The sequence below is a fragment of the Podarcis erhardii genome (genome assembly GCF_964252035.2).
Source record: "Podarcis erhardii genome assembly, chromosome: 7".
In the NCBI taxonomy this organism is placed as follows: Eukaryota; Metazoa; Chordata; class Lepidosauria; order Squamata; family Lacertidae; genus Podarcis; species Podarcis erhardii.
Genome location: NC_138511.1, coordinates 76,755,221 through 76,780,668, shown reverse-complemented (window position 1 = coordinate 76,780,668; position 25,448 = coordinate 76,755,221). Strand labels below are relative to the sequence as shown.

At 47.2% G+C, this 25,448-nt stretch overlaps 1 protein-coding gene across 3 annotated transcripts; it reads right to left on the bottom strand.

Annotated features, from left to right (window-relative positions):
• Positions 1 to 3,251: 3,251 nt before the first annotated feature.
• Positions 3,252 to 22,056, bottom strand: ETFB (electron transfer flavoprotein subunit beta). Of its 3 annotated transcripts, none has more exons than XM_081869628.1 (7): positions 21,904 to 22,056; positions 17,107 to 17,265; positions 9,473 to 9,631; positions 7,717 to 7,779; positions 6,047 to 6,205; positions 5,560 to 5,747; positions 3,252 to 3,482 (listed from the first exon to the last, which is right to left on the bottom strand). In XM_081869628.1, exons 1-6 carry the CDS (start codon positions 21,964 to 21,966, stop codon positions 5,577 to 5,579), a joined length of 774 nt encoding a protein of 257 aa, XP_081725754.1. In that variant the 5' UTR covers positions 21,967 to 22,056; the 3' UTR covers positions 3,252 to 3,482; positions 5,560 to 5,576. The 3 variants fall into 3 exon arrangements, with proteins under 3 accessions (XP_081725754.1, XP_081725755.1, XP_081725756.1); XM_081869629.1 differs by having other exon boundaries at positions 3,252 to 3,470; XM_081869630.1 differs by having other exon boundaries at positions 5,566 to 5,747.
• Between the last annotated feature and the right edge of the window lie 3,392 nt (positions 22,057 to 25,448).

Below are 25,448 nucleotides of genomic sequence, written 5' to 3'. Positions count from 1 at the left end.
TTCAGAGACACAGCAGCCAGGTGGAATGCAGGGCCTGAAATGTAAGGTGCAACTACAACAGCCTCTTGCAGGTGACCTTCCAGCGTCTGCTTAAAGACCTCCGGCAAAGGAAAGAGCAAGGCAGACACTTCTGCTGTCAAACAGCTCTTACTGTTAAAATGTTAACCAAAATCTACATCCCTCAAATTCCTGCTTCATCTTCTGTGCAAATTGCCCTCCAGGTATTTGAAGATGGCCATCACGTCTCCACTGAGTTTTCCCTTTGCCATTTGATCTTTTCCTTTGACCAGGATTTCAGCTTTAAAGCACACCTGTAGTAGCTTCAAGCCAAGAGCCCTCCCTCCAAAACACAAGCTTGGACCCCCACCGCTGACGCCATGCATCACCTGCAGAACCAGTTATTCACATCAGGCTCCACCCAGCTATTAGCGACCAACATGTATATTAAACAGTTCTGCAAAACAGGGCTGAGGCAAGTTTTCTCTCTTCGGCCAAGGAATGGGGTGGGAGGAGTTTGGAGACTGGGCTGCAGTGAAGGGAACAACACAAAACTGCTTTGACTGTGGCGGAACCCAACACAGAAGGCCAGGGATGCTGTTTGATTCTTGGAGGCACCAGGGTCAAGTCATCATCCAAAGCAGAGAAGCTGTTTGGGTCTGGAGTTCATGTAGGAATTGATGTTCACTGGCAAGTCTGAAAGGAAAAGTTATTGTATCAAACTGTCCATGCCCAAATTTTTTTGCAAAATTTCTCAGAGCAGCTGCTAAGACAGTGTTACTAAAACTAGGGAGGGACATAACCTGCTCCTACCCCCAAAAGCACACAAACGCACACACAAACGCACCCACACGGCTGTTCTTCTGTTTGGTGCTCTCGTTCCTAAAAAGCAGAAACTGGTTCTTCAAGATTGACATCCTAAAATAGCCAGGGCTGAGCTGTTCATCAGGCGCTGGGAAGAGAAAAAACGGTGCTGGGTTGGGTGGGGGGTGGAGAGAGGGAGAGGGAGAAGAAAAGGAGCATGGCTGATGGAAAAGAAAAAGTGGAGACACAGTATACTACGATTCTGTGGGAGCACAGAAAAATTGGAAATGTGGTACTGTGGCCCAAAAATCTTGGAGCAGTGACTTTTGGACGGCTGCCCGTTCTGTGGAATAGCATTCCAGCTGATGACAGGCACTCCCTATCCGCACTTGCTGGAAAAAGTTAAATATTTTTGTTTGGACGGGCTTTGCCAGCTGTATAAATGGAACTTTACAACAAGTGTCTACTTGTTAAGATTTTTAGTCTCGTCTTAAATATATTTATTTTTTGGTGTCTTTCACTGTTTTCGATCCTCTTATGTGTAAACCGCCTTGAGGCAGTGGCTTAGAAGGCAACATGAAAACAAACAATAGAATCTGCTCTAACATTTTAGGGAAAGAAGAGTTTCTAGTCCATATGACTGTGAATATGTCCCGGAAAACCCATAGGCAATGCCTGCTGAAACCATAGAAGGGGCAACTGGGTGAACTTTCCAGGAGTAGGACACAGGCCTCCCTGCCTGCCCCCACCCCACCCCATGCCTAGCAAATTCAAACTATGAAAAAAATGGAAGCATGCCAAATTATCAACTCTTACAAATTTGCATTATTTATATGGGATTAAATAATAATGATAAATAGAAGAGTTTATGTAGTCCTGGCAGTGACCTGCTTTGTGGGGTTATCGGGTGAACCAAAATCTCTTTTTGTAATTGAACTCGTCTTCTGATCCAGGACGAATCCCACAGCAGCTTATGTTAAATACTATAAAAATTGAGGCTCTTTGATCCCCTACAACTAGTAGCAATGGTCTTGGTGCAGCCTCTGCCGCTGCTGCTCCCAACCCGTCTCAGCCCCTGGCAACTACTGGCAGTTGCCTGGTTGCCTGCTTTAGACTCTGTCCCCAACCCGCTACTCATCGCTGGAAAGGGAGGCAAGTATAGGGAGGACTGGCTACTGGCTCATTAGAATAAAGGACCGTCATTCACCATCAAGGAGCAATTCTCCTAAGACACACCCTAGTGTGTTCTTTCCAGTGCAAGGCAGATTAACAAGCATGAAAGACGGAGTTTTGCTACCTCTTAAGACTTGCCAAAAATCCTCTGTGAGAAGGGGAATGACTGGCAGGATTCTGGGACCTGGCGGTGCTTGCAGAACAAGGAAAAAAAGACCACTCGAGAGGAAGCCAACCCACATAACTACGCAGAACATAGTTTTGAGGTTTTTCCTAGAATCAAGCTGCATATCAATTTTATGAAATAAAATAATTATGTAGTTAAACTACGGCGCTCACTCCCACGGGAGGCAATAATGGCTACCAACTTAGATGGCTTAACAAAATAATTAGACAAATTCATGAAGGATAAGGCTATCAGTGGGAACAGTTCTAGCCTAGACTTTTCCAACATGCTTGTTTCATTTGTGCAGGGAATTCATGCCCTGCCCCATGGGAAAACCACGCGCTTCCCTCCCTCCAATCTGAAAAAGTAGGCTCACGGAAGTGTTTTTGCACCCCTTTGGCTGGTAGCGTGAACCAGGCCTTCGTCAGAGCAGCAGAAGTGGAAGCAGCTTCCAGACACCAAATGCACTAGGACAGCTATGTCAGTCTCAGGTTATCATTATTTAACAGCCGAGTCGAGTAGCACCTTCGAGACTCGTTTCAGAAGAACATAAAACTTTGCAGAGGCTGTAACTTCCTTCTTCAGATGCCAGAATTGCTGGAGGCAAACAACGGAGGCAGTTAACAGAGCGTCCTCTGATTCCAGAGGTATCCTTGTGGATAGACTAGGACAGCTCGGTTGGCAGAGCAGGAGACTCTTAATCCCAGAGCCGTGGGTTTGATCTCCACATTGGGCGAAAGATTCCTGCATTGCAAAGGGTTGGACTAGATGGCCTGTGTGGTCCCTTCTAACTTGACGATTCTATGAATGCAAGTGGAGAGGGATTCTCTGTGAGCTCCCCCAGCTAAGGGCCAAAAGTAACCAGATGCTGGGGCCCAGCCATATAAATGCCCGTGAATCCTATGACAATTTAACAGGGCAAAGTTAGCCTCCAGCTTTGATGCTCAGGAGAACTATTCAGACACCACTTTGGCCAAGCACATGCCACTGGAAGCACAACTATACCACTTCGTGCCCAGGGCAGACCACTTACAGCAAAGTAAGCAGTTGGGAACGCAATCCCGCCACCCCACTCCCAAAAAAATAACCACAGCAGTGACGTGACGCTTGCTCAGAGCACCTCTGAAAATCACAGGACATTTATTGCAATCTGACCAATCATTAATACAGAAAATATAATCAAAGTCTCATTCAGCTTTCATCAGTGGCCAGCTGAGCTGGAAGGCAGCATGGTTAGGAAGTCGGAGGGACCCAGTGAGGTGGGAAGATGCGACCCCTTCCCCGAGGGCCACACCCACCTCGACAGCAGCAGCAGCAGCAGCAGCAGCGGCTCCAGGCAAAGCTGAAAGGGAGAAAGGACGGGTCGATTATGCCTTCTTATCCTAAAAGCAGAAGCCAGAGTTGCATTTCAAATGATTCCCAAGCACTTGCGGCTTTATTTTTAATCTCTGTCAAAGCACCGAGCGATTACAGGCACTCTGTTAAAAAGTACGCAGGGCTGCATTTCAGGGAGTCAGACCATTAAAAAATATGAACTCTATTCCAATTGGGGTTCAACAAAAGCTATGCGGCTCTCTTGGTTCAGCTGCACTGTGCTAATTCTAACCACCTCACGTCATGACCTTCTAATTTTTTTCTTTTCAAGCATACTATTTGCATGTACTAATACTGCACCCTCCAGAACACTCGTTAAGGTATATTTGACCACAGATCAAATCAAATGAATTTCTGCTTTCATGTGTTCTTGCAGAATTGATTTGTGCAGCTGGGAAGAACCCATAGATTTAGCTTCGTTTGTGTGTGTGCGTGTGTGTATGTATACACACATACACACATATACAAATATAAACACCCATTTTATATACATACCTATCTCTCTGGTGAAGAACAGCAACTATAAAGGCACATAACAATCTATGGTGCAATCACACTTGGAATAGTCTGCACAGTTCTTGTTACCCAGCGGGAAGACCCTATGGAGTGTGGGAGTTAAGTTCCACTAAATGCAGTGAGGGACTTCCAAGGGCACATGAATAGTGCTGGGCTACACAATGGCTTGGAGCATTTTCCTGTGAGGAAAACGCACACACCTAAAGGGGGTAAATGACACATGCACCTATGCAATTATGAATGGCTAGAGAGAGACAGAGAGAGTGGGCATTTTGTTCCCTCTCATACAAATACCAGCAGTTGGGTACTGCCAATTGTGGGAGGTAAGTTCGAGAGAGACTATAAATGTTTCCCCGCCAGGAGATCACTTAAAACCACAGGTTGCAATCAATGTTAGTTGTACTCAAAGCAGACCCACTGAAATTAATGGGCATACCTAACCTAAGTCCATCGATTTCAATGGGCTGTGCACAACATTCTCTGTCTGCTAGTGCAACGGCTCTTGGGCCAGTGGATGGGTGGATTGCAGCACTGTGCAACAGCGGGATACAATGCAACAAATGTGCTAGCAGAAATTCAGTGTGTAACAGACTGAGCAATCTATTGCACACCGAGTCACCAGCAACCTGCTCACGCTACCACTTGCAAAAAGTGTTCCGCTGCCGTGAACTCCTTCGCCAGTGCAACAAGCTACTCAGTGACTTACCCAGGGTACAACCCTATGGAACCACAAGGCATGATGGCCGCTTGCACAGATGGCTTTTAAGAAGAAATGGGGGGAATCAACAGGTATGAATAACAAGGGGTGAGGTGGAACCGTCATGTTCAGAGGTAGTTTAACTCTGAACCCTAGATGCAGGGAACGGAAAACAGGTGGCGGCTACTGCCTTCACTCTCTGCTCAAGCACTTCCAAGGGGCAAACTGCCTTGATGCTGCAGGAAACAATGCTAGACTTGACAGATGTCAGCCTCCAGCAAGGCAGTTCTTACATTCTCTATTTTCACTTTTAAGTGAGATGAGGCTCGGTGATAAAAAGAATCCAAGGAGGGACCAACAAGTGTGTGGGTCTCGCTGCTGAACAAATTGCCTCTTCTTGCTTGGAATTCTCAAAGTCAAAAAGATTATCTTCTGCACTAACTGAACACTTCTTACTGAAAAAAGCAAGCCTCACTCGGTTTAGATAGAAGGCCTTAGACACTCCAAAATGAGCCCACACTTCTGTGTAATTAGCTTTACAGGTCCCCAACCAGGAGAAAATGCACCTGGGATGAAGGGAAATGCTAGAAAATAGCTTTCTTGCTCGTCTTTGGGGATGAAGACAGGAGACAATCTTTTTCAACATCACCAGATGGATTCTTCCTGATCTTCTGACATCTGAGCCACTCCTTTTGAAAAGGCTACTCTTTTCTGCAATAGATTTCAGGTTTAGTTTCAGTTCCATCCTTTACTATTGGATATGCTGGGCAGGAGCTGCTGGGAGCTGAACCCCATCAACAACAACTGTAGTTAACATGCGTATTCTCCTTACCAGAACCACTTGAACATTCAGATCCGCCCACTCTCTTTGAGCTTAGCAACCAGATCTTCTACCGTCTCCACCTTGACTCCTGCCTTACGTTGGGGAGGGTCCTCCACACTGACAATCTTCACCCGTGGGGTAAGTTCTACACCAAGGTCGGACGGCTTCACTACCTCAATCTTCTTCTTTTTGGCTTTCTGGGTTGGGGTGGGAATAAAAACAAGGCGCACTTAAACAACTCACCCTTGTTTGCTCCCCTGCCCATTTTGTCATCAGCTGCTGCTGAAATGCTGAATGTGAAAATCAATTGGGGAAGTCAAGGGCTCAATTACTATTTTGTCACTGGGGCCCTTTGCTTCTCGTCCTCATGTCCTCCGGACCCAAATGGATACAAAATGGGGAGGGTGTGTGTGTCATTTATCTCCAGAACAAGGCTCTGCTTAAGGGTTTGCTGTGCCAAGCACGGAATACCCATGAAAAGTTGTCAGGCCCATACCATGATGTTAGGCAGGGTGGCATAGCGCGGCTCGTTCAGCCGCAGGTCAGCGGTCACCACGGCTGGCAACTTGAGACGCACCGTCTCCAGACCCCCGTCAACTTCCCGCTCAACCTTCAGCCAGTCCCCGTCCAGAGTCACTTGTGAAGCAAATGTTCCCTGCAATGGGGAGAGAAGGGCTGCTGGATTAAAGGCAGGGCAAGTAACACATTACATGAAATTCTACAAGTACACATCCTCAGAAGAGTTTTGCCAGTTGCTATACCAACTGAACATGCTTGAAGCACTCACCAGCTTTTTAAAAAATGACAGAAGCTAAGCGAATATTGAAATCATTTAGGGGGTTCAGACTTCTTACCCTGCCAATCACCCACATGCCCAGGGTGGCACATTAAACCACAATGGAGAATCACAACAACCTGCCTCCTTAGGCGACTGAGCCCAGACAAGCCCTCAGGCATACCTCAGAATAAGCCGAGGCTGCCATGACTGGTTGATGCCATCACAAGCTCAAGCCCAGGGCACGGCGTTCATCTCTATTATGAGCCACTGGCATCCACGGCAGAAGAGGCAGGGATGCACAACCCGAGGGCCTAGGCAGAGAGCCATTAAATCGTTTGAAGACTGCATGCTTAATATATTCTTGGAACCGCATTATGAAGGAGCCTGGGATGTGCGTGGCTCTCTGGGGGCAACTTGGTAACTTTGTGTTCAGAAGAGTTCAGTCAGTCATTCCCCTCCTAGCTAGTCCAGCGTTTCACTGGAACGCTAAATAGGTCACTAGCTTAGAGTGGGATGTTGAATCAAAACAAACAAAAATAGGTGACTGGTGACTGGCCTGGTATTTATAAACCTATATATCGGCAGCCCGTTTACACACAGTCAATATGTGCGCGACCGTGTATATGCACATCGCGCCGAACCTGGAAGTGACCCAGAAACGACATAAATATGTCACTGAAAAAAAGAGTGGAACGGGGGCTCATGGGGAGCAGAACAGGGTGTTTGCAGGCTTTTTCAATTATACGTGATTTCACCAAGGAGTGCGGTACCTCGGAACGTAATCCCTGCGTAGAGGGGGGAGGGGGCTGCCTGTATGCCGAACGACTCCTTCCTTTTATTTTATTTGTATTTATTATTGCACTTGCATCACACCTTTTCCTCCATGGAGCTCAAGGTGGCATACATGGTTCTCTTCCTCCTCAACACAACAACCCTGTGAGGTAGGTTAGGCTGAGAGGCCAGGGCTGGCCCAAGGTCACCCTGTGGGATTCCTGACTCAGTGAGGGTTTGAACCCTGGTCTCCCACATCCTAGTCAAGACACTCTCACTGCTACGTCACGCTGGTTCTCAAAGCAGGATGGTCACACAGCTGCCCTCAGGCCAGGAAGGAAAGGAAAAGGAAAAACAGGGGAAAGGAAAATGGCAAACAGGAAGGAAAGAAGGGGTGCCCACCCACTCTTGGCTCTGCCCCAACCACTGCCGGCAAACCCCAGTCCTTCATACCATCACTGTAGGCTATTGGATGGGCTCCCTTCTTCAAGCTGTGCCTCCTCGAGTATGGAAAACAAATGCATCTTCCTTAATAGGCCACCTGCTCTCTGCCTGCCAGCCCTGCTGCTCACTTCCATCTATTCCACATAACACGCCCCCTCCCCACCGAATAGTACCTGAGGCCAGTCAAGAAACGCTGCGGTCATCTGCCCTGTCTGGTTGCAGTCATCGTCAATGGCCTGGAAAAACAAGCAAGGGGTGAAAAAGGATTGGAGAGAGGAGGTGCCACACAAAGGACAAGGAAGCGCAGCTGTTTTTCAGGGCAAAGAACCTTTCCCCTTCAGGGGACAGAGCAGCCCAAAAGCATCCCTATGGGCACCTCTCCCAGGACTCTGCAGCAATTGCATCTGGCCCAAAAATGCCAGGGTCTCCAGCCATCGTAAGTGGTGAAAAGTTGTAACATGGGATGTACTGGTTGCACTCTCTTTGGGAGGCTCAAGTCAGGGCAGGTCTCCCAACAGGAATGAGGGTACCTGTGGTCACCTAAGCACCTGAGTGACAAAATGTTTCCCTCCAGTCAGATAAATTACCAGCCACGTGAAATGAGAATGACCATCCTTCTGACAAGTAACAGCCTCTGCAAAATGAGACCTTGCATCCTTCGGGTGCAGAAGCAGAGTTCTCAGCACAGGGGATGGGAACTTCAGGCCAAATGTGGTTTTCCTGGCCCTTGGGACTCTCCAGCGAGACTCCCTCTTCCCAGGCCACATCTCCCAGTTGCGATGCCCAGCAGCCTCAAGTCATGTGCTTTTGCCTGGCTGAAATGCCTTCTTGAAGCATTGTCTCTGGCTTGCCTAGATGGAAGCATGTGTTGTTGTTGTTGTAGTTGTTGTTGTTGTTGTTGTTGTGTGTGTGTGTGTGTGTGTGTATGTGTGTGTGTGTATATATATATATATATATATATATATATATATATATATACACACACACACACACACACACACACACACACACGTGTGTGTGTGTGTGTGTGTAGGAAGTTCAGGCTCTTGCATGTCTGGAATGCAGCCAGCTGTACAAAGGTAAGATCCACAACTGCTGCTTTGCCTGATTTGACTCTGACCTAGGGAGGCAGAGATTCCCCATCTGTGCTTTAAACGGTGATGTTGCGGAAGCAGCATCTCCCTGCTGTTCACCACTTCCTTTTCCCAAGTCCCAAGTCTCAGATCTGCTTTCCAATCATCTCGGAGATCACTTCATAAATCTCCCTGGATCAGCTTCAGTCCAGATTGGACTGTTGGAAACCTGCAACTGGCAACCCTGACGTTTGCTCCTTTCACCCCTCGGGTCTGTTAGGTTCAGCCTCTCTTAACTCTGCCCCTTTGCCTGCCAGTTCCTTTTTCTCTTATATCCACTACGTAATAAGAGGCCATATTAACGTCCCCGTTCTGAAGAAAGGCCGTACCTCAGCAGCAGACCATCTGCCTTGCACGCTGGAGGTCCCGGGTTCAAATCCTTGGCATATCCAGGTAGGGCTGAGAGAGAAAGCCACTGGCAAGCAAGGCAGGCAAGATTTCTCTGGGGGAAGCAGTAACCTGACTCAGTATAAGGCAGATTCCCATGTTCTTATGGAAATGGTGCCTCGGCCATGGTGGCGCGCCCATGCAGAAAGCTGTCTTTTGGACTGACTCCTGGCATGAGAAGGCAAGGGATGAGATCAGGCTTTAACAGGAGCCAGCTTGCTGGGTGCACCGGCCCTTCTCCGGAAGCTTGATGACTAGAAACTTGATCCCCGGAGGTTCGTAAGGAGAGCAACATGGTGGGTGCACATTCATTTCCATGCTGCACCATTTACCTGTGCAAGAGCTCATCCCTTCTTTCACACACACACACACACACACACACACACACACACACTTGCATCTCTATTACCTGCTTCCCCAGCAACAGAAGGTTGACTCCTTCTTTTTTGGCAAGCGCAGCCAGGATCTTCGAAACCTGGAAGGGGCTGAGGCTCTCGTACTCCTTGGCAGGGACCTCCACATGCAGCCCTCGATCAGCCCCCATTGCGAGGGCCGTGCGGATCGTCTCCTGGAGGGAGGAGGCAAAAGGAACAATAAAGGAATAAGCCTTGAACTTGACACACACATCTGCTTTCCTCAGAATTTTAAGGTATTAATTCTTGTCCTGGAAAGGTCCCTCGGGAAGGCCTAGAAGAAGAGTGCTCCGAGGAAAAACAATACATTTGCGATGCCAACTCTCCTCTCAGGCCTATTTGCTTGTTTAACAATTAAACACACCTTACCCCAGGGGCCTGCCAGGCACCGTGGGACTACAACTCCCATCACCCCCAATAACTGGTCATGCTGTCTAGGGCTCATAGGACTTTGGGAGCCCAACAACACTGGGAAGCCCCATAAGTCGCCCAACACCACTTCTCACGAAGGAAAGATTGCGGTGCTTAAGAAGACCACGGGTCGAGAATCAACGCAGTCATCTTGAGAAAGAAACCAGTCTTAGGTGGAGGTCTTGGAAGATTTATGCTGCCCTGAGCGGGACCGGTAATATAAAGAAAATTGGATGCTATGCTTTCAAGATACACAGTCCTGGCATGAAGAAATCCGAGTTCTATCTTCCAGCTTTGTTAATGACAATGATAATAGCCTCTATAGGGAAGGGGGATGCCTGCCCCACTGGGAACAGAGCCAAGGCACTACTCCCCCCCCCCCCACAGATGCAGCTGCTGAGTTTGCAATAGTAAACCCATCACTGCGCCAGCCAGCCCTTTACACAACCGCAGGCAGAAATCAGAAGCAGGAGGGCAGAGAGAAGATGGCCTTGGGAGAGAAAGAAAAGCCCTGCATTTGTTCCCAATCTCAGAGACTGAGGAACATCAGCTTGGTTGCTGCTGCTGCAGGGGGAAGGGAAGGGCTGCTTTTTTAAAAAAAAATGGGGGGAGATTGTGAGAGCAGCGCAGCAAGTGAAGGTCACTGGGAAGCGGGGGCAGCAGTGCAGAAAATAGCTGGCGACGGTGGGGCTGTCAGGAAGCCGCAGCTGAGAGAAAAGAGAGCAGAGCCAGGTCTGGGGAGAGGCAGGGGGAGGCAAGAGAGGCATGTCCAAACCGGTTACTTTCACCGGCTGGAGCTGCGCACTGACACACGCCGTGTGGGATCTCAAGAGCAAAGTGGGGAGCATCTGCCTTCTAGTCCCCCCCCGCCATGGCCTTTCTTGGGAGCTGTCTGAGGGCAGAACAGAACGCTGGGTTTGGGCTGTGGGAGGGCCATGCTCAAGGCTGTGCAGGTGGCGATCCTATGCGCTTACCTGGTAGCCAACCCCTCTTGAAGTTAGTGGGATTTATGTGTGAGTAAATTTGCACAGGGCTGCAATGTCAGCACCTTTAAGGGAGTCCTGCTGCCTCCTCCTCCTCCTCCTCCTCCTCCTCCTCCTCCTCCTCTCTCTCTCTCTCTCTCTCTCTCTCTCTAACAGACAGAGGGAATTCCAGCAGGTGATGCAGATTCTCATCTCTTGTCTTAGGACTGTGTCTGCTGAAAATTCTGTTGGCGGTTTCCACCCTGCATTTGGGCTCCCCTTAGATGGAGGCGAAAGGAAGGTACATTGGGATTGGTTTGTAGGTTGCTGGATGATTTTCTGTCAGCTGGAAATGGTTCCCAATTATAGCAACAAAAAAGCTGCCCCCATCACAACCCCCACCCCAGTATAGAATTGTCAGAATTCCTGCTTAGATACAAATTAACTCAGGTGCAATTCTTTTACTTGCATATATGCAAGTTATCCTGGGTGCAGGAGTCAATTGCTTCTGCTGCTGCTTAAGTCATCATTTGGATCTAGTCTTACTCGCAAGTCAGTTTGGCCCCCAGCTCCAAATGGTGGTTAAAAGAAGAAAAGGAAAAGGAAAGAAAGGTAAATTTGGAAAGCTTGAAGTCTGTCTCTGTCTGCCCTAGACTCACAGGCCTTGATAGCTGATGACACCAAACTGGGAGGGGTCGCTAACACCCCAGAGGACAGGATCACACTTCAAAACGACCTTGACAGATTAGAGAACTGGGCCAAAACAAACAAGATGAATTTTAATAGGGAGAAATGTAAAGTATTGCACTTTGGCAAAAAAAATGAGAGGCACAAATACAAGATGGGTGACACCTGGCTTGAGAGCAGTACATGTGAAAAGGATCTAGGAGTCTTGGTTGACCACAAACTTGACATGAGCCAACAGTGTGACGCGGCAGCTAAAAAAGCCAATGCAATTCTGGGCTGCATCAATAGGAGTATAGCATCTAGATCAAGGGAAGTAATAGTGCCACTGTATTCTGCTCTGGTCAGACCTCACCTGGAGTACTGTGTCCAGTTCTGGGCACCACAGTTCAAGAAGGACACGGACAAACTGGAACGTGTCCAGAGGAGGGCAACCAAAATGGTCAAAGGCCTGGAAACGATGCCTTATGAAGAACGGCTAAGGGAGCTGGGCATGTTTAGCCTGGAGAAGAGGAGGTTAAGGGGTGATATGATAGCCATGTTCAAATATATAAAAGGATGTCACATAGAGGAGGGAGAAAGGTTGTTTTCTGCTGCTCCAGAGAAGCGGACACGGAGCAATGGTTCCAAACTACAAGAAAAAAGATTCCACCTAAACATTAGGAAGAACTTCCTGACAGTAAGAGCTGTTCGACAGTGGAATTTGCTGCCAAGGAGTGTGGTGGAGTCTCCTTCTTTGGAGGTCTTTAAGCAGAGGCTTGACAACCATATGTCAGGAGTGCTCTGATGGCGTTTCCTGCTTGGCAGGGGGTTGGACTCGATGGCCCTTGTGGTCTCTTCCAACTCTATGATTCTATGATTCTATGATAGCTCAGGCAGTAGAGCATGAGACTCTTAATCAGGGTTGTAGATTCACGCCCCAGGTTGGGCAAAAAAATTCCTGGATTGCAGGGGGTTGGACTAGATCAACCATGTGGTCCCTTCTAACTCTTATGATGCTCTCTAAATAGAGCCCCTGTTCTTAACAACCCAGTGAGGTGCTTAGATGATGGTGGTCCTGCACCTTTAACAGTGTGCCCTGCTGAAACCCCCTCATCTACACAACTAGTAAAGCTACGGGAACCTCATTTTCATTTGTCAAACTCCTAATTCTCTCTCTGCTGCTCATCGGACAAGAAAACCACCCTTAATGTTCACACAGGCGATGCTCTAGCCCAGACAACTACACTCCGCACACCTCAATAGGCTGCGAAAGGCAGGCTTCTGCATTGCTTCAGGTGTGTTAAGTCTGTCAAAGGTTGGTACCCAGTACTTGGAGAAGAAAGGGTTTTGGCTTCAGCATCTTCAACATGCTGCTCTCAGCATATCTACAGAGCTCTCTCTTGTGTGCCGCTGGTACCACCTGGTGGCCACCAGCCTAACTAACACCAGTTAGTCCAGCCCCCATCCCTCATCTCTTTGCACTCAGCCCCCTTAGCTGTAAAAAGCTCTCGATTTAGAATTAATTATTTTGATCACAAGCCACTCAGCAAGTTGGCAGATAGACAGAAAGGAGCCTGAGCACCAATTTCCCAACAGAAAATTGTAGAAAGGAATTTGGGACAAGCAATTAGGTGCGCCTGAGCACCAATTTCAAATGGAGGATGGAGAAAAGAATTTGGGACAAGCAGTTCTAGTCACCAGACAAGGAGCAAGAAAGCTGTCCCCCAGCGTCACACTGGACCTTCCCTGAGGAGTCCACTCTGTTCCACCCGTCCATGCAACACAGACCAAAGCTGTACAGAGGGTATTTATGGGAGAAAGCTGCTCCCACAGCAAACAGATTCCTCAAAAGCAGACCACTTGCATAAGAACATACTAAACTATCCCATATTGAGTCACACCAGGGCCATATTTTCACTCACCCTTGCACCCCTCAATTTTTATTTTTATTATTTAAATTGAGAGGGGAAAGTTGGCTCTCTCTCTCTCTCTTTGGTTGGGCAGAGAGAGTTGCCTGTCGTTTTTCTGTCTGTGATTTAGGGTGCATGCAGGTGTTTTACCTCCTTTTTTTTAAAGGGTGTGTGTCTGAGCACTGTCCACTTTTCTTCTGTGAAATGGGTGCTTTGCGCTGCCTGCAGCAATTTCATAGATAATGTGCCTCCCGGGGACCCAAAAAGATTGGGAACCCCTGATCTACACTGACTGGCAAGGAGTCAGTGCTGCATTCAACGTTCGCCACACTCGCAGTACACTCAGTGAAGTTAATGAACATGACTAACAGGTCTATCAACTTCATAGGTCTGCTCTGAGCACAACTTAGTTGGGATACAACCCTCAAACAATAGTCTTTTCCAGTCCTACTCTGAGATGCCAGAGATTGCACCCAATACCTTCTGCCTGCAAATCATGGGCTCTATGACTCAGCTAATGACCCTTAATTTGATCATAGGCTGTCAGCAGGGATTTCGGGGGGCGTTCTTAGAAGAATAGGGTTGTATTCAACTAACTTTTACTAAAGCAGACCCACTGAAATTAACAGCAGTGATGAACTTAGGTTTATCAATTCCAGTGCGCCTACTCTGAGTCATTTAAATATTGCCTTTCTTCCAAGGAATGAAATACTAAATATACGTTGCAAAAATATAGTTTACTCAGGCTGGTTAATGGTCCTTTCAAGAGCTAATGGCACAAACTCCCTGGCCTGCTATTAGGAACATATGAATCTGCCCAATACTGAATCAGATCATTGGTCTGTGTAGTATTTTCTCCCTTCAGGGATTCAGACATGAGATGCTGGGGATTGAATCTGAGACCTTCTACATGCAAAGCAGATGCTCTACTGTTGAACTGCGGGCCTTCTTCACTTCTGTCCTCCCTCAGGCCGCACAAGTCAAGCAGACTTAGGGAAGGTAGGAGAGGAGCTGTGCCCCAACAAGTACGCTGATGCCACCAGTTCCTTGGTCTGCTGGCGACCTTCGTTGCTTTAGAACATACAGGATGCCTACTGCATCTTAAGCCACCCCACAAATAAGAGGAAGGCAGGTTTTTAAAAATCACTTGCCAATATTGGTGGCAGGAAAGATTCCTTCCCGATCCCAAATTACAGCAGAAAAGTACCACGGGTATTTGTAGTGTTAGTTCTTTTAGGGTTTTTTTCTTGTCCCACCCCTTTCTTTCTGTATTTGCATATGTATGTTGAATCTTTATACTTTTAAAATAAAAAATTAAAAAGGAAAAGAAAAGAAAAGTACTGAAGGAACTGCAGAGGATGAAAACTCTAAACCACAGCTGAGCTAGCCCTTCTCTTGTTACATTGCCCTCCTGCAATGACGACAACCTGCCCGCTTTCATTCAGAACCAGGCTCATGAGAAACCAGCAACCTCATTTTAGCCAGGGGTCCAAAGCCAGGGTGTTGGAGGACTTCAACAGGGCTCCTGTATGCCAGGCTTTTCTTATTTTACATCTCCAGTTTTACTCAACCCAGTAGGAGTGGTCATGGTAATCTGTAGCCTAATGTACAAAAGTACGAGTCACCTCCTCTGCCTATCCACCACAGGCCTGAGGCCCCTGAAGGGTGGCCACCAGGGAATGTGGCCCCTGGTCTGTAAAAGCTCTTCCACTCTTGCTTTAGTCTTAAAGAGCCCTGTGCAATACAAAGGGCAAACAAATTCATTACAGCATAGGCCTTCCTGGACTACAGTCTATTTTAATCAGGTGCATCATGTGGTCAGACAAGTACAGTGAAGGAGAGAGAGTATACCATCATAAATCTGTAAGGCTTTAAAGTTCTCACTGTTTCTACTCAACCTCAGTACTTAGGATGCCTTCTGGTTACGTCCATCCCCCACCCCAAAAGGACACATCTAGAAAAGATGTATTTTAAAGGTGAAGTAGAGGCGCTTCAAGAGATGACTGGACTTAAGACCACCCCCCCCCCCAGGGCTGAATTTACATAATCAAACCACGGCTTAATAAGCCGAGAAGCGCACAAGCTTCATGTACCCGCATGCAACCCCTTTGCTTCTGCTTTGCTCTTCCTTTTCTGCGAATGAGCCAAGAACAAGCCAAGAAGCCACGGCTAATCATAGCTTGCTGTTATGTCCAGACAAGGAACTCGCAAGAAGGGGAGAACAAAGTGGCTGCAGGCAGGTCCCTGAAGCTCACACGTATTTCAGCTTCTTAAGCCGAGATATGATTGTGTAACTGCCACTTGTTTGTCAGAGACCACTCTTAAGTACTGCCCTGTTGGCTCAGACCAACAGCCCATCGAGTCCAGCATTCTGTTTGGAGCTACAGCCAGGCAGGTGTTCACATGCAGGGTATGAAGGCACTGGCTGCCCCCTGCAACAGGCTGACATTAGGTGCACCTCTAGGCAGGAACTAGATCATTTGTACACCTGAACAGCACTTAGCCAGAATTGGCAGCAGCAAGGGAAGAGACATATGTAACCAGGAGTTTAAGTCTCCTTGATATGCTCACATTTTCAGCCCATGTATGCTTTTATATGTAGCTCAGCTGAATTACAGGTCTAGTTACTTATTGGACCTGAGTTCTTCTAATATGATCACCAACCCCTCAAGTGCAAATTATAAGGTCTTCGGTTAAGGAAGTACAGTTAATGCATCTTACAAAGCAAGACTTTGCCAAGGTGACTGAGGAATTATCTAGGAGCCCGTTCTACTTCCTCTACTTCCTCTAAAACGCTCCAAGGGGCAAAATTACTGGGTCTTTTTTCTTTCCTTGAAAAAACAACAGGCTGGTCATTCCCGAACAAGTTAATGGATTTGTTAAATGACACAGTAAAGGAAAGCAATTTCAAGAGTTGCCCACTTTGTTGTTACAGCAGCTAAACTTAGATAAAACATCATCTGCAGGAATTTAGCAGACTACGGAGGCAATAGTTTGAATCTCCTTCCACCACCACCCAAGTTCTTCTTTTCACTTTTGAGCTAACCTGCCATTTTTGAAAGTAATGTATATTCTATTATATTGCGAAAGTTTAATTGCTTACAGTGCGTAAGCAACCAATGCACAGCTTGACAAATATAACAGCTAGACATTAGACTTTCTTAAAGTATTTCCAGGAATTGAATTCTACACCAGATACCAAATGTCACATAAACAAAATTTTGACATGAATTAAAGGCTGAGGAGAAAAGGGGGTAAAAGCAAAAAAGAGGAGAAAGTCTGGGGTGGGAGAGAATAGCAGCAGTTTGGGATAAAGCAGAAGTGACCGACTCAACCATCTGGGAATGGAACTCAGGTTTGAGATACCATTGATGGGGTGAGGTCCTATACAGAGGCCAGTGGAGGATGGCAATTAGGGCAGGGTCCCATCAATCTCTTATCTGTCCTCATTCAGCTCCCACCTGTCCCAACCAGTCAGGTGGCTCTGCTTGCCATTGGCCCTGGCTCCACCTACTGTTGGTTTCCCTGCCTTCTGCTCAACAGTTTCAATGGACACCATCCACTGCTGTCAAAGCCCACAGCCAGTACTGGATACTCAGCTGTGGGTTCTGGTTACACAATGATTTCCTTCCCTTGCCCTCTATTTGCCTTGCCTCCTCCTTTCGGGGAATGCCTCCTCACCTGGCACTGCTGTGGACCACAGCTCACAGCTACCACCTCCGAGACAAGCTTCTTTTCCTTGAGGCGCACGGCTTCCTCCACGGCGATCTCGCAGAAGGGGTTCATGGAGTGCTTCACTCCATCTGTCACTACGCCTGTTTTGTCTGGTTTCACCCGTACCTGCAAGAGGAGCAAAGTTGTCATGGAGGCAGCTAAGGAAGATCTGGAACTAGGGGAAGAAGCTCTTGGGGACCTTTCCCACTCCTCCTCTGTGAGGATCCAGAAGCTGAATGCAGGACACAGGGCATCATCAGCCCCAGGTAGGGTAGCAAACATTAGCAAAGTTTTCAAATAGTTTAGAGTTGCATTAATGCATGCTTGCCGCAAGAGCTTGCTCTCTTTTAATTGAGATAAGAACCCAAGATGAGCCCATCTAGATTAGGCCAAACACCCATCTAGCTAGTTCAACGTCCTGTTCTCACAGTGGCCAACTAGTTCCATAATGGCTTTCACAGAGGATTAGACAAATGCAAGAAGGCTAAGGCTAAGGTAAAAGACTGGTTAAGTCCAGTCAAAGGCGACTATGGGGTTGCAGCACTCATCTCACTTTCAGGCCAAGGGAGTCAGCACTATGGGGTTGCAGCACTCATCTCACTTTCAGGCCAAGGGAGTTTGTCCACAGACAGCTTTCCAGGTCATGTGGGTCATGACTAAACCACTTCTGGCGCAAGAGAACACTGTGATGAGTGCCAGAGCACACCAAAATGCTGTTTACCTTCCTGCCGTAGCGTACTTGTTTATCTGCTTGCACTGGTATACTTTCGAACTGCTAGGTTGGCAGGAGCTGGGACAGAGCAACGGGAGCTCACCCCATTGCACGGAATTGAACCGCCAACCTTCCGATTGGCAACCCCAAGAGGCTCAGCAGTTTGGACCACAGCACCACCTGCTCCCTTTATAAGGCTCTGCTTTACCTCCACTATGGTGGGCAGTGTACCTCTGAATGCCAGCTGTTGCGCACAGGTCCTGCTCTTGTGCTTCCCATGGGCATCTGTTTGGCCACTGTAAGAACATGATGCTGAACTAGATGGGCCACTGGTCTGACCTAGCCAAGCCCTTCTCCTGCTAGTGGGAAGCCAACAAGCAACACCTGAAATCAAATCTCTCAGCCAAGACTATATCTATATCTTTGCCATCCACTAATTCTGCAACAAACATAAGGCTGCAATTTATTCCTTATGCACAGCCTTCTGTGGGGGCTGTTTGCTTGTTTATTTTTAGCCTGCCTTTCAATCATCTTGGATTCCCGAAGCGAGGAACAATTAAAAGATTTTGACAAAACAAATGAAAACAAAGATGACACAAATGGCTGGGGGGTGGCGGTGGCTGCAATCAACCTCATCCCATCCCCTCCAGCCATTCTCTGCTCTCCGATTCATGTGGTCATTTTCAATTATGATTTTTCTCCACTTGATTATCTCTGGTCATGCATGGGAATGAAATTACACAGAGAAAGCTCTGACATGACCCATCGGTACATGGATACGCTCAGCTGCGATTTCAGCAATTGGGGTTTGCTCCAAAAAGGGCTGCCAAGATTGCAGAAGTTGAAGCACATCCACAGACTGTCAGTTTCACAAAATGCTAATCTCAGTCCAGGTGAAGGAAGATGGGGGAAGGGGGTAGAAGACCAAAAAGAGAAAGAACAAAACTATTCACTTAGGAGCCACTCACCCCTCCTCTATGCCTTGGGCTGGTTAACCTTGGGGTGCTCAGGTTGATTGGTTTGGTTCTACTCTTTCCTCATCCTCTCATCCCTAAAGTTTGTGAAGGCAATGAGCTGGTCTGCATGTATTGTTTAAGATAAACTATGGCTTCGTGCAAATGCATGAATGTGCAGCCTGCTGGGGCGCAGATTGCAGCCACTTTGCTCTTCCTCTCTGATTCTGTTGCAAGCTAACGTGTTTTAGCACGTTATTCAAACCGGAGCTCATTATTTTCTCCTCCAGATAAGCCACAAGCCTGCATTCAGATGGCATGTTTAGCCAAACCAGGGCTTGCTCAAAGCAGCCACAATCTCCTCTCTGGGAACTCTCACGCTTGTGCATTTGCGTTAAACCATGGTTTGGCTTAGCATAACATGTGAACCAGTTGAATGAAGAAATATCTTTGGTTGAGAGAAGAAATTCTAGTAACACATTCATACACAAATACCGCAACCTTAACCATGTTTACCCAGAAATAGGTTCTACTGAATTCAAAGGGACTTACTCCCAAGGAGAATTGTATCCGCAGTACAATACAAAAGCACACAAGGAATTACAGGAAACACACAGCTGAAGTCCAAGGCACTCTCAAATAAGTTCCCTCAACTCTTTTGAGAGAAAGAAATGGAGCATTAAAACCTAGGAACAACAGGAATACTCATTGTATGGCTCCTCAATGTTTATGGGTTTAAGTGTTTTGGAAGAAGCTTCTGTTTGCGTAAGGAAGGCCCAAGATCAAACAGCCTGCTCCTGCACAGAGATCCAGTAAACATAGACTTAAAATCAGAAAAAGAAGGCGGCTGTTTGCACACACGTCTTTGCGCAATCAGCAACCACACTGGCTGCTTAGGGATTGTGTTCACACACAGCTGCAAGGCACCCATTTGAACCTTCCAGCAGTCAGAACCTTCTGACATTGTTCTGCAGACTTTCTCCACACATTAGCCAGGCTTCCTCAACTTCGGCCCTCCAGATGTTTTTGGCCTACAACTCCCATGATCCCTAGCTAGCAGGACCAGTGGTCAGGGATGATGGGAACTGTCGTCTTAAAACATCTGGAGGGCCAAGGTTTGAGGAAACTTGCATTAGGCTGATCAGCGCCACGGGTTCTTCAGATGTTAAGACCTTCTGATACCAAAACCATCACTGAACAGAAGACACGAGACTGCTGCATGTAGATTCTCAGGTGCAAATATCACCTGGGGAAACCCAGGTGGCGAATAAATAATAAAATTATTATTATTTATTATTATTACATATGCATTCACAACTTATCCATGCTGGAGGGCAGTTTCCCAGTATGCATGCATTCAGTAGGAGAGCCACATACGAGTGCCTCACACAAATGTTAACCTGCACACAGCTTCCCTACATGGAAACGCCTTCATATAAGAAAATCAGAAGGTCTGAAGAAGCCCTCAAAGTCTTGATTGGATGGAGAAGTAGATGGGTAACCCAGGTTCAAATCCTGACTAAGATATGAAGCTTACTGGCTAGCCTCAAGCCAGTAATCCCAGGAGAATACAAGCTATTGAGCTCCGTGGAAGAAACACAGAATATAAGCATGAAACCTGACAACAAACCGGTCACTGTTATTTCCATTTACCTGAGAATGAAAGACAGAAGTTGCCCAAAGACACACCCACTGAGTATGGAAATTTAGCCCTGATCTCTCAGGCAGTGTTAGAAACGGAGACAGGAAAGTTAGGCGCAAAATGGCACCTTAAACACAGGTTATGGGCACAACAACGGAATGTCTAGGCACACTTTTTAAAAAACAAGAATACAAAGCTGAAAATGAATGAACTGCAGCGAAAATATTATGTTCATTTTTCACACCGTCTAGTCCTTCCCCTGCCCACCTCTCCTAATATTCTTAAGAGGGTCTCTTTTTCAGTCTTCAGAGAGTAGCTGGAAGTGGGGAGGCAGAAAAAGGTCCTCCTTTCCTTCCACTCTGCAGTTTTAATCTCAAATCTTAGGCTCAGTACTGCACCCAAGGCTCAAAAACTGTTTGTGCTTAATAAAATTCCCTTTTGCAAAGTGTGTCTAGAAAAATGGGAATTTTGAACACTGCTCTCAGGTCCAAGGTCCAGCTGAGATTCTTGAATCAGAAACAAATATTAACGAAGGGATTGAGGGATACAAGTACAGAATCAAACCAGGCAGGGTTTAATGCAACATGATGGCAAGAAAGGCTTCCTTCAACAAACATCTCCATGATGTCACCTCTCCTCCCTCCCTCAAATCTCCTCCTTTTAATACAATACTCTATTGCAAAAAAGTTTCTTTTTTTTTTCTTTTACAGTACTCTATGGTGAAAAACTTATCTATACCGTCTCTGAAAAAGGAGATTTCGTTTTGCTAAGACGGCTGACTGCCACTGGCAGCTTTCTCCTCCACCAAGGCATTTGTCAGCAAGAGGTGACTTTGGGCTCTCAGCTTGACCTACCTCACAGGGCCGTTGTGAAAATAAAATGTGGAGGTGGGGAAGGGGAGAACGATACGAGCCACCTTGAATTCTTTGGAGGAAAGGCAGAATACAAACGCAATAAAATAATGAGTAAAACCCACTGCCTGGGTTTCCTTTCCTTTCCTTTCTCCCTCTCGGTCCCCCTTTCCCCCCCTCCTGTGCCATGCATTTCAGATGCTAAACATGAGGAGGAGGGCCTTCTAGTCATACGGGTCGCTGTAAGCTTTTCTCGGCTGAAACTGCTTCAGAAACAAATAACTGAAAAAGTTAATAACAATAAGCCAGGACAGCGAGAAAAGAAGCCGGCAGCACCAGGCAAATGCCTCCGGGAAACCGTTTTGAGAAGAAAAAAAAGGCCGCCCCCTCCAACATCTGATATTCTGAGGTAGACTGCCCGTGAACACGGAAGTTCAGACACACGTGACAACGTGAACGTGTGAGCGCCACACGCTCAGCGTCGTATTAACATGCAGGTCTGGGCTAGGGGGGACCTCCGGAGGAGACGCGCTCCCTCTCTTGGGGCTCAGGCGTCCGAGGGGCTCCCTCCCCGCGCGCCGCCCTCCCCAGCCTCGCCGCGCGCACCTTCACGGCGTAATCAATGACCCTCTTCACTCCCACCATCGCCCTCAGCCCGGCCGCCGCCATCTTGCCCCACTCTCAGTCGCCCTATCAGCAGCCGCCTAGCTTCCTCCTCACCACGCCCACCGGGTTCTCCCAGCCAACCGGGAAGATGACCAGGCGGTCCAATCCGTGCGCATGTGGAAGGGGAGGAGGGAATCACGTGAGCGTGTCTTCAAAGCTCCTCAAAGCTCCTCAATTGGGTCAGGTGTGTAGTTGTCCGTGGTGCCCAATCGGAAGTTTCTTTCGGGTTCCCGCAAGCCAATCGAGGAACTCGGTAGGAGGGCATAATGGGAGGGCGAGAGGGGACGGAACGAAGGCAAAGCGACTGCTTTTTCAAATTGGATGACTGATGTGCCGTTTTCACCAATCACAGCATTGGAATGGGGGGGGTGGAGCGCGAGGGTTCCGGAGATTATGCCATGTGTCCAGGCCAATCAACCAGCGGTATTTACATGACGCGCACCCCACCGCACTCCGCCTCCGAAACGAAAGCAGGCCAATCAGAGCGGCGTCTAAGTTACTGTTGAAGAGGGAGAGGCTTGAGGAGGGAGGGAGGCTGCACGCGCGCGCTGGAGGAAACTGGGTGAAAGGTCGTGACGCGTGTCTTTTGTTGTTCCGGCTGTACTGTGGGAATTGTTGCGTGTAGGGCTGGCCTGCTCGCGGGAACAGCGCGCCGTCTGCGGTGTCGGTTTGGATTTAACTGCACCCGACCGAACTCCGTGTCATCCTACCTTCGAGTCGGCAATGTAACGTCTGAAATGGGGAGGCACGTGTCTCCTCTAAAGGGGAACAACGGAACAACAACAGGAAAAAAAACTCAACACCTTGCAATTGCGAAACTGGCATGGTTGCTGCCAGCCAGGGCTTCCTGTCCGACCCCCTACAAAACCTGGAAAACGGGGGAGGAACTGACCCCTGTTTTTCTAGTGGTCTCCCCCCCCAAAAAAAATATTTTCTATTTTCCCAGGCCTCCACTGTGCTCAAGGCTAGATGGGCCATTAGCCTGATCCTGCATCCATGGCGTTGGTTTGCATTTCAACACTCTCCATAGGTTGCTATGATACTTGAATCTGCAAATTGCAGTTGGCCCTTGCTTTCCAAACTTAACACACTTCATTTAAAGTACTAAGGTAAGAAGAGAGCGAAGAGCTCTTCAGAAGATTTCCGCAAGACACCACAACAGGTATCTTGTAGGAACATAGGAATCTGACTTGGACTGAGTCAAACCATTGGCCCATCAGACAGAGTATTATCAACCAGGGTCTCAGGCAGAGGATATTTCCATACCTACCTGGAAAGGCCAGGCGCCTTCTGCATACAAAACATTTGCTATGGCTGTTTCCCATTATGGCTGTTTCCCATTACTGTATTACAGTGATACCTCGGGTTAAGAACTTAATTTGTTCCGGAGGTCCGTTCTTAACCTGAAACTGTTCTTAACCTGAAGACCACTTTATCTAATGGGGCCTCCTGCTGCTGCTGCTGTGCTGCTGCCACACGATTTCTGGGTTAGCGGAGTCTGTAACCTGAAGCGTATGTAACCTGAGGTACCACTGTATTTGTGTAGGAATGAAAATCACGACAGACGAGCAGTGGGTGTCATGAGGCGTCTGCCGGGGAAGTCCCGGGAACTCTCTCATTGAATATTACAAACATTGCCACAGGTGTGCTTGTGGCTGATTGGTTGATACAAACACAAAGAAACTCATTGCCTATTGGTTAATGCAAATGCAAGGCGGGAATTACATGTGAGGGGTGGGAATTACATGTGAACATTAATCACTGGTAAATTAAAGGCTGGGAAACGAGGTTGGGACTAGACAAGCATGAAACCTCCTAATTAATAATAACTAAAGATTAATATGGCATAAAACAATTACTAATGATTGATCATAACATGAAAGAATACAATAATCAAGTTCTATAGATATGGTCGACTATGCATGGAGAACAAGTCACCATGAACTTAAGGTAAACTGAGCGATGAGAGAATGTCTTGGTGTTTGGAACAGGTTCGTACAGTGTGTGCAGAAACAGAGAAAAGATTATAAGCGAGAATTCCCAGAATGCAAGAGAAAAGAAGCAATGCTTCCCATAAGGCCACAGTTATGTGTAGAAAGAGAACGATGCAATGCTTCCCTATAATGCAACAATTATGTGCAGAGGGAAAACTTCCCTTTATCTCCCCCTTTCTTTTCTTTTTTGCGAGGTGTTCTGGGTAAATAAGGCAAAAATATTTCGGGATTAGTGGTGTGCCAGCGAATGCCCAAAATAAGTTCGCCAGGGAGGATGGGACAAAAAATACTACGAGATACGTGGTTTGCCAACGCATGCTCGAAATAAATCTGCCCATATCTCCCCTTTGGTTTACTGTTGCTGTTGCCATTTTGCAAAATAAGCAGCGATAATTTTATTGGGTGGTTGAGGGGGAGAGAGAAACCGGGAGAAAAGACTTATGAGGCCAGGAATGCATTGGAGGAAGCAGCATAGTAAGATCAGCATGCAAGTTATGACAATAGCATATTGAAAGAGATTACGAAGCCAAGTAAGGTTTGGCAGCCAAGCGGTAAGCCACTGGGTGAAAGAATCCCAGAGGCCAGGAAAACCAACATCCTGTTTGATGTGATGTGTGAGATTTTGCAAATGAGAGATTTGTTTTTGGATGGCCTTAGAATTGTCAGTGATATTAAAGCAGCACATGTTTTCCACTTGTTCGCATCCGTAGTGATGGAGCATCAATGGGTAATCGATAGCAGCGCGGTAAGAGTCCATGACGCAATTCCCTCTGTTCTTTATTCAAAAGGTGAAGAGCTTGTGAAGTAGAATTCAAGGCTTTTGCTGCGGAGCAAGCTAAAGAGTTAATATTCCTGCTATTCCGGACAGCCAATCCAGGGACTCCTAAAAAAGAGACAGCTAAAAAAATATATTCAGATCTGCTAGGGAGAAAAACAAAATCGTTACAATCATTAGTCAATTCCACAGAGCGGCGATATCTAGAGCGGGACAAATGATGCTTTTTGTCACTGGTCCATTGTTCCACTCATACAAAGATGGTGGATTTCCAGTTGAGGGGGAATGCAAGCTTACTCATTAAATTGAATGGTAGCTTGTAATTGTTGCAACAAATCTCTTCCCCACAGATTGAGGTGGATTTTCAGCACACAAGGCTGAATATATGCAATGGTTTCAGAGCTATCAGGCAGAGAAACAGGCAGCCATTGTACGCTTTTGGAAGAATTTTGTGGTCCACCTACACCCCAAACTGCAGAGGCAGACTCAAGGGGCCACGTGGGGTCCCAGCAATTACTGGATATGACAGAAATGTCTGCGCCCATGTCAATCAAGCCTTCCAGAACTTTGCCATTGATTTTATACTTACAAAGAAGTTTCTGTTCACCGATCCTCTGGATTACAGCTAAAAGCTGTGGAGAAAGTGGACAGAGCTGGTGCAAATTATTACCCATAATAGAAGCAGTAGGATGCAGTACCCTGCATGTCTGCCTGGG

Excerpts from the sequence above, each read along its gene's own strand:
- ETFB (XM_081869628.1), bottom strand. The coding sequence starts at position 21,966 with ATGGCGGCGGCCGGGCTGAGGGCGATGGTGGGAGTGAAGAGGGTCATT. Across the intron at positions 7,780-9,472 it reads TTCTGTTGCTGGGGAAGCAG|GCCATTGACGATGACTGCAA; the intron begins GTAATAGAGATG and ends TTGTTTTTCCAG. Across the intron at positions 6,206-7,716 it reads CGTTTCTTGACTGGCCTCAG|GGAACATTTGCTTCACAAGT; the intron begins GTACTATTCGGT and ends TCCCCATTGCAG.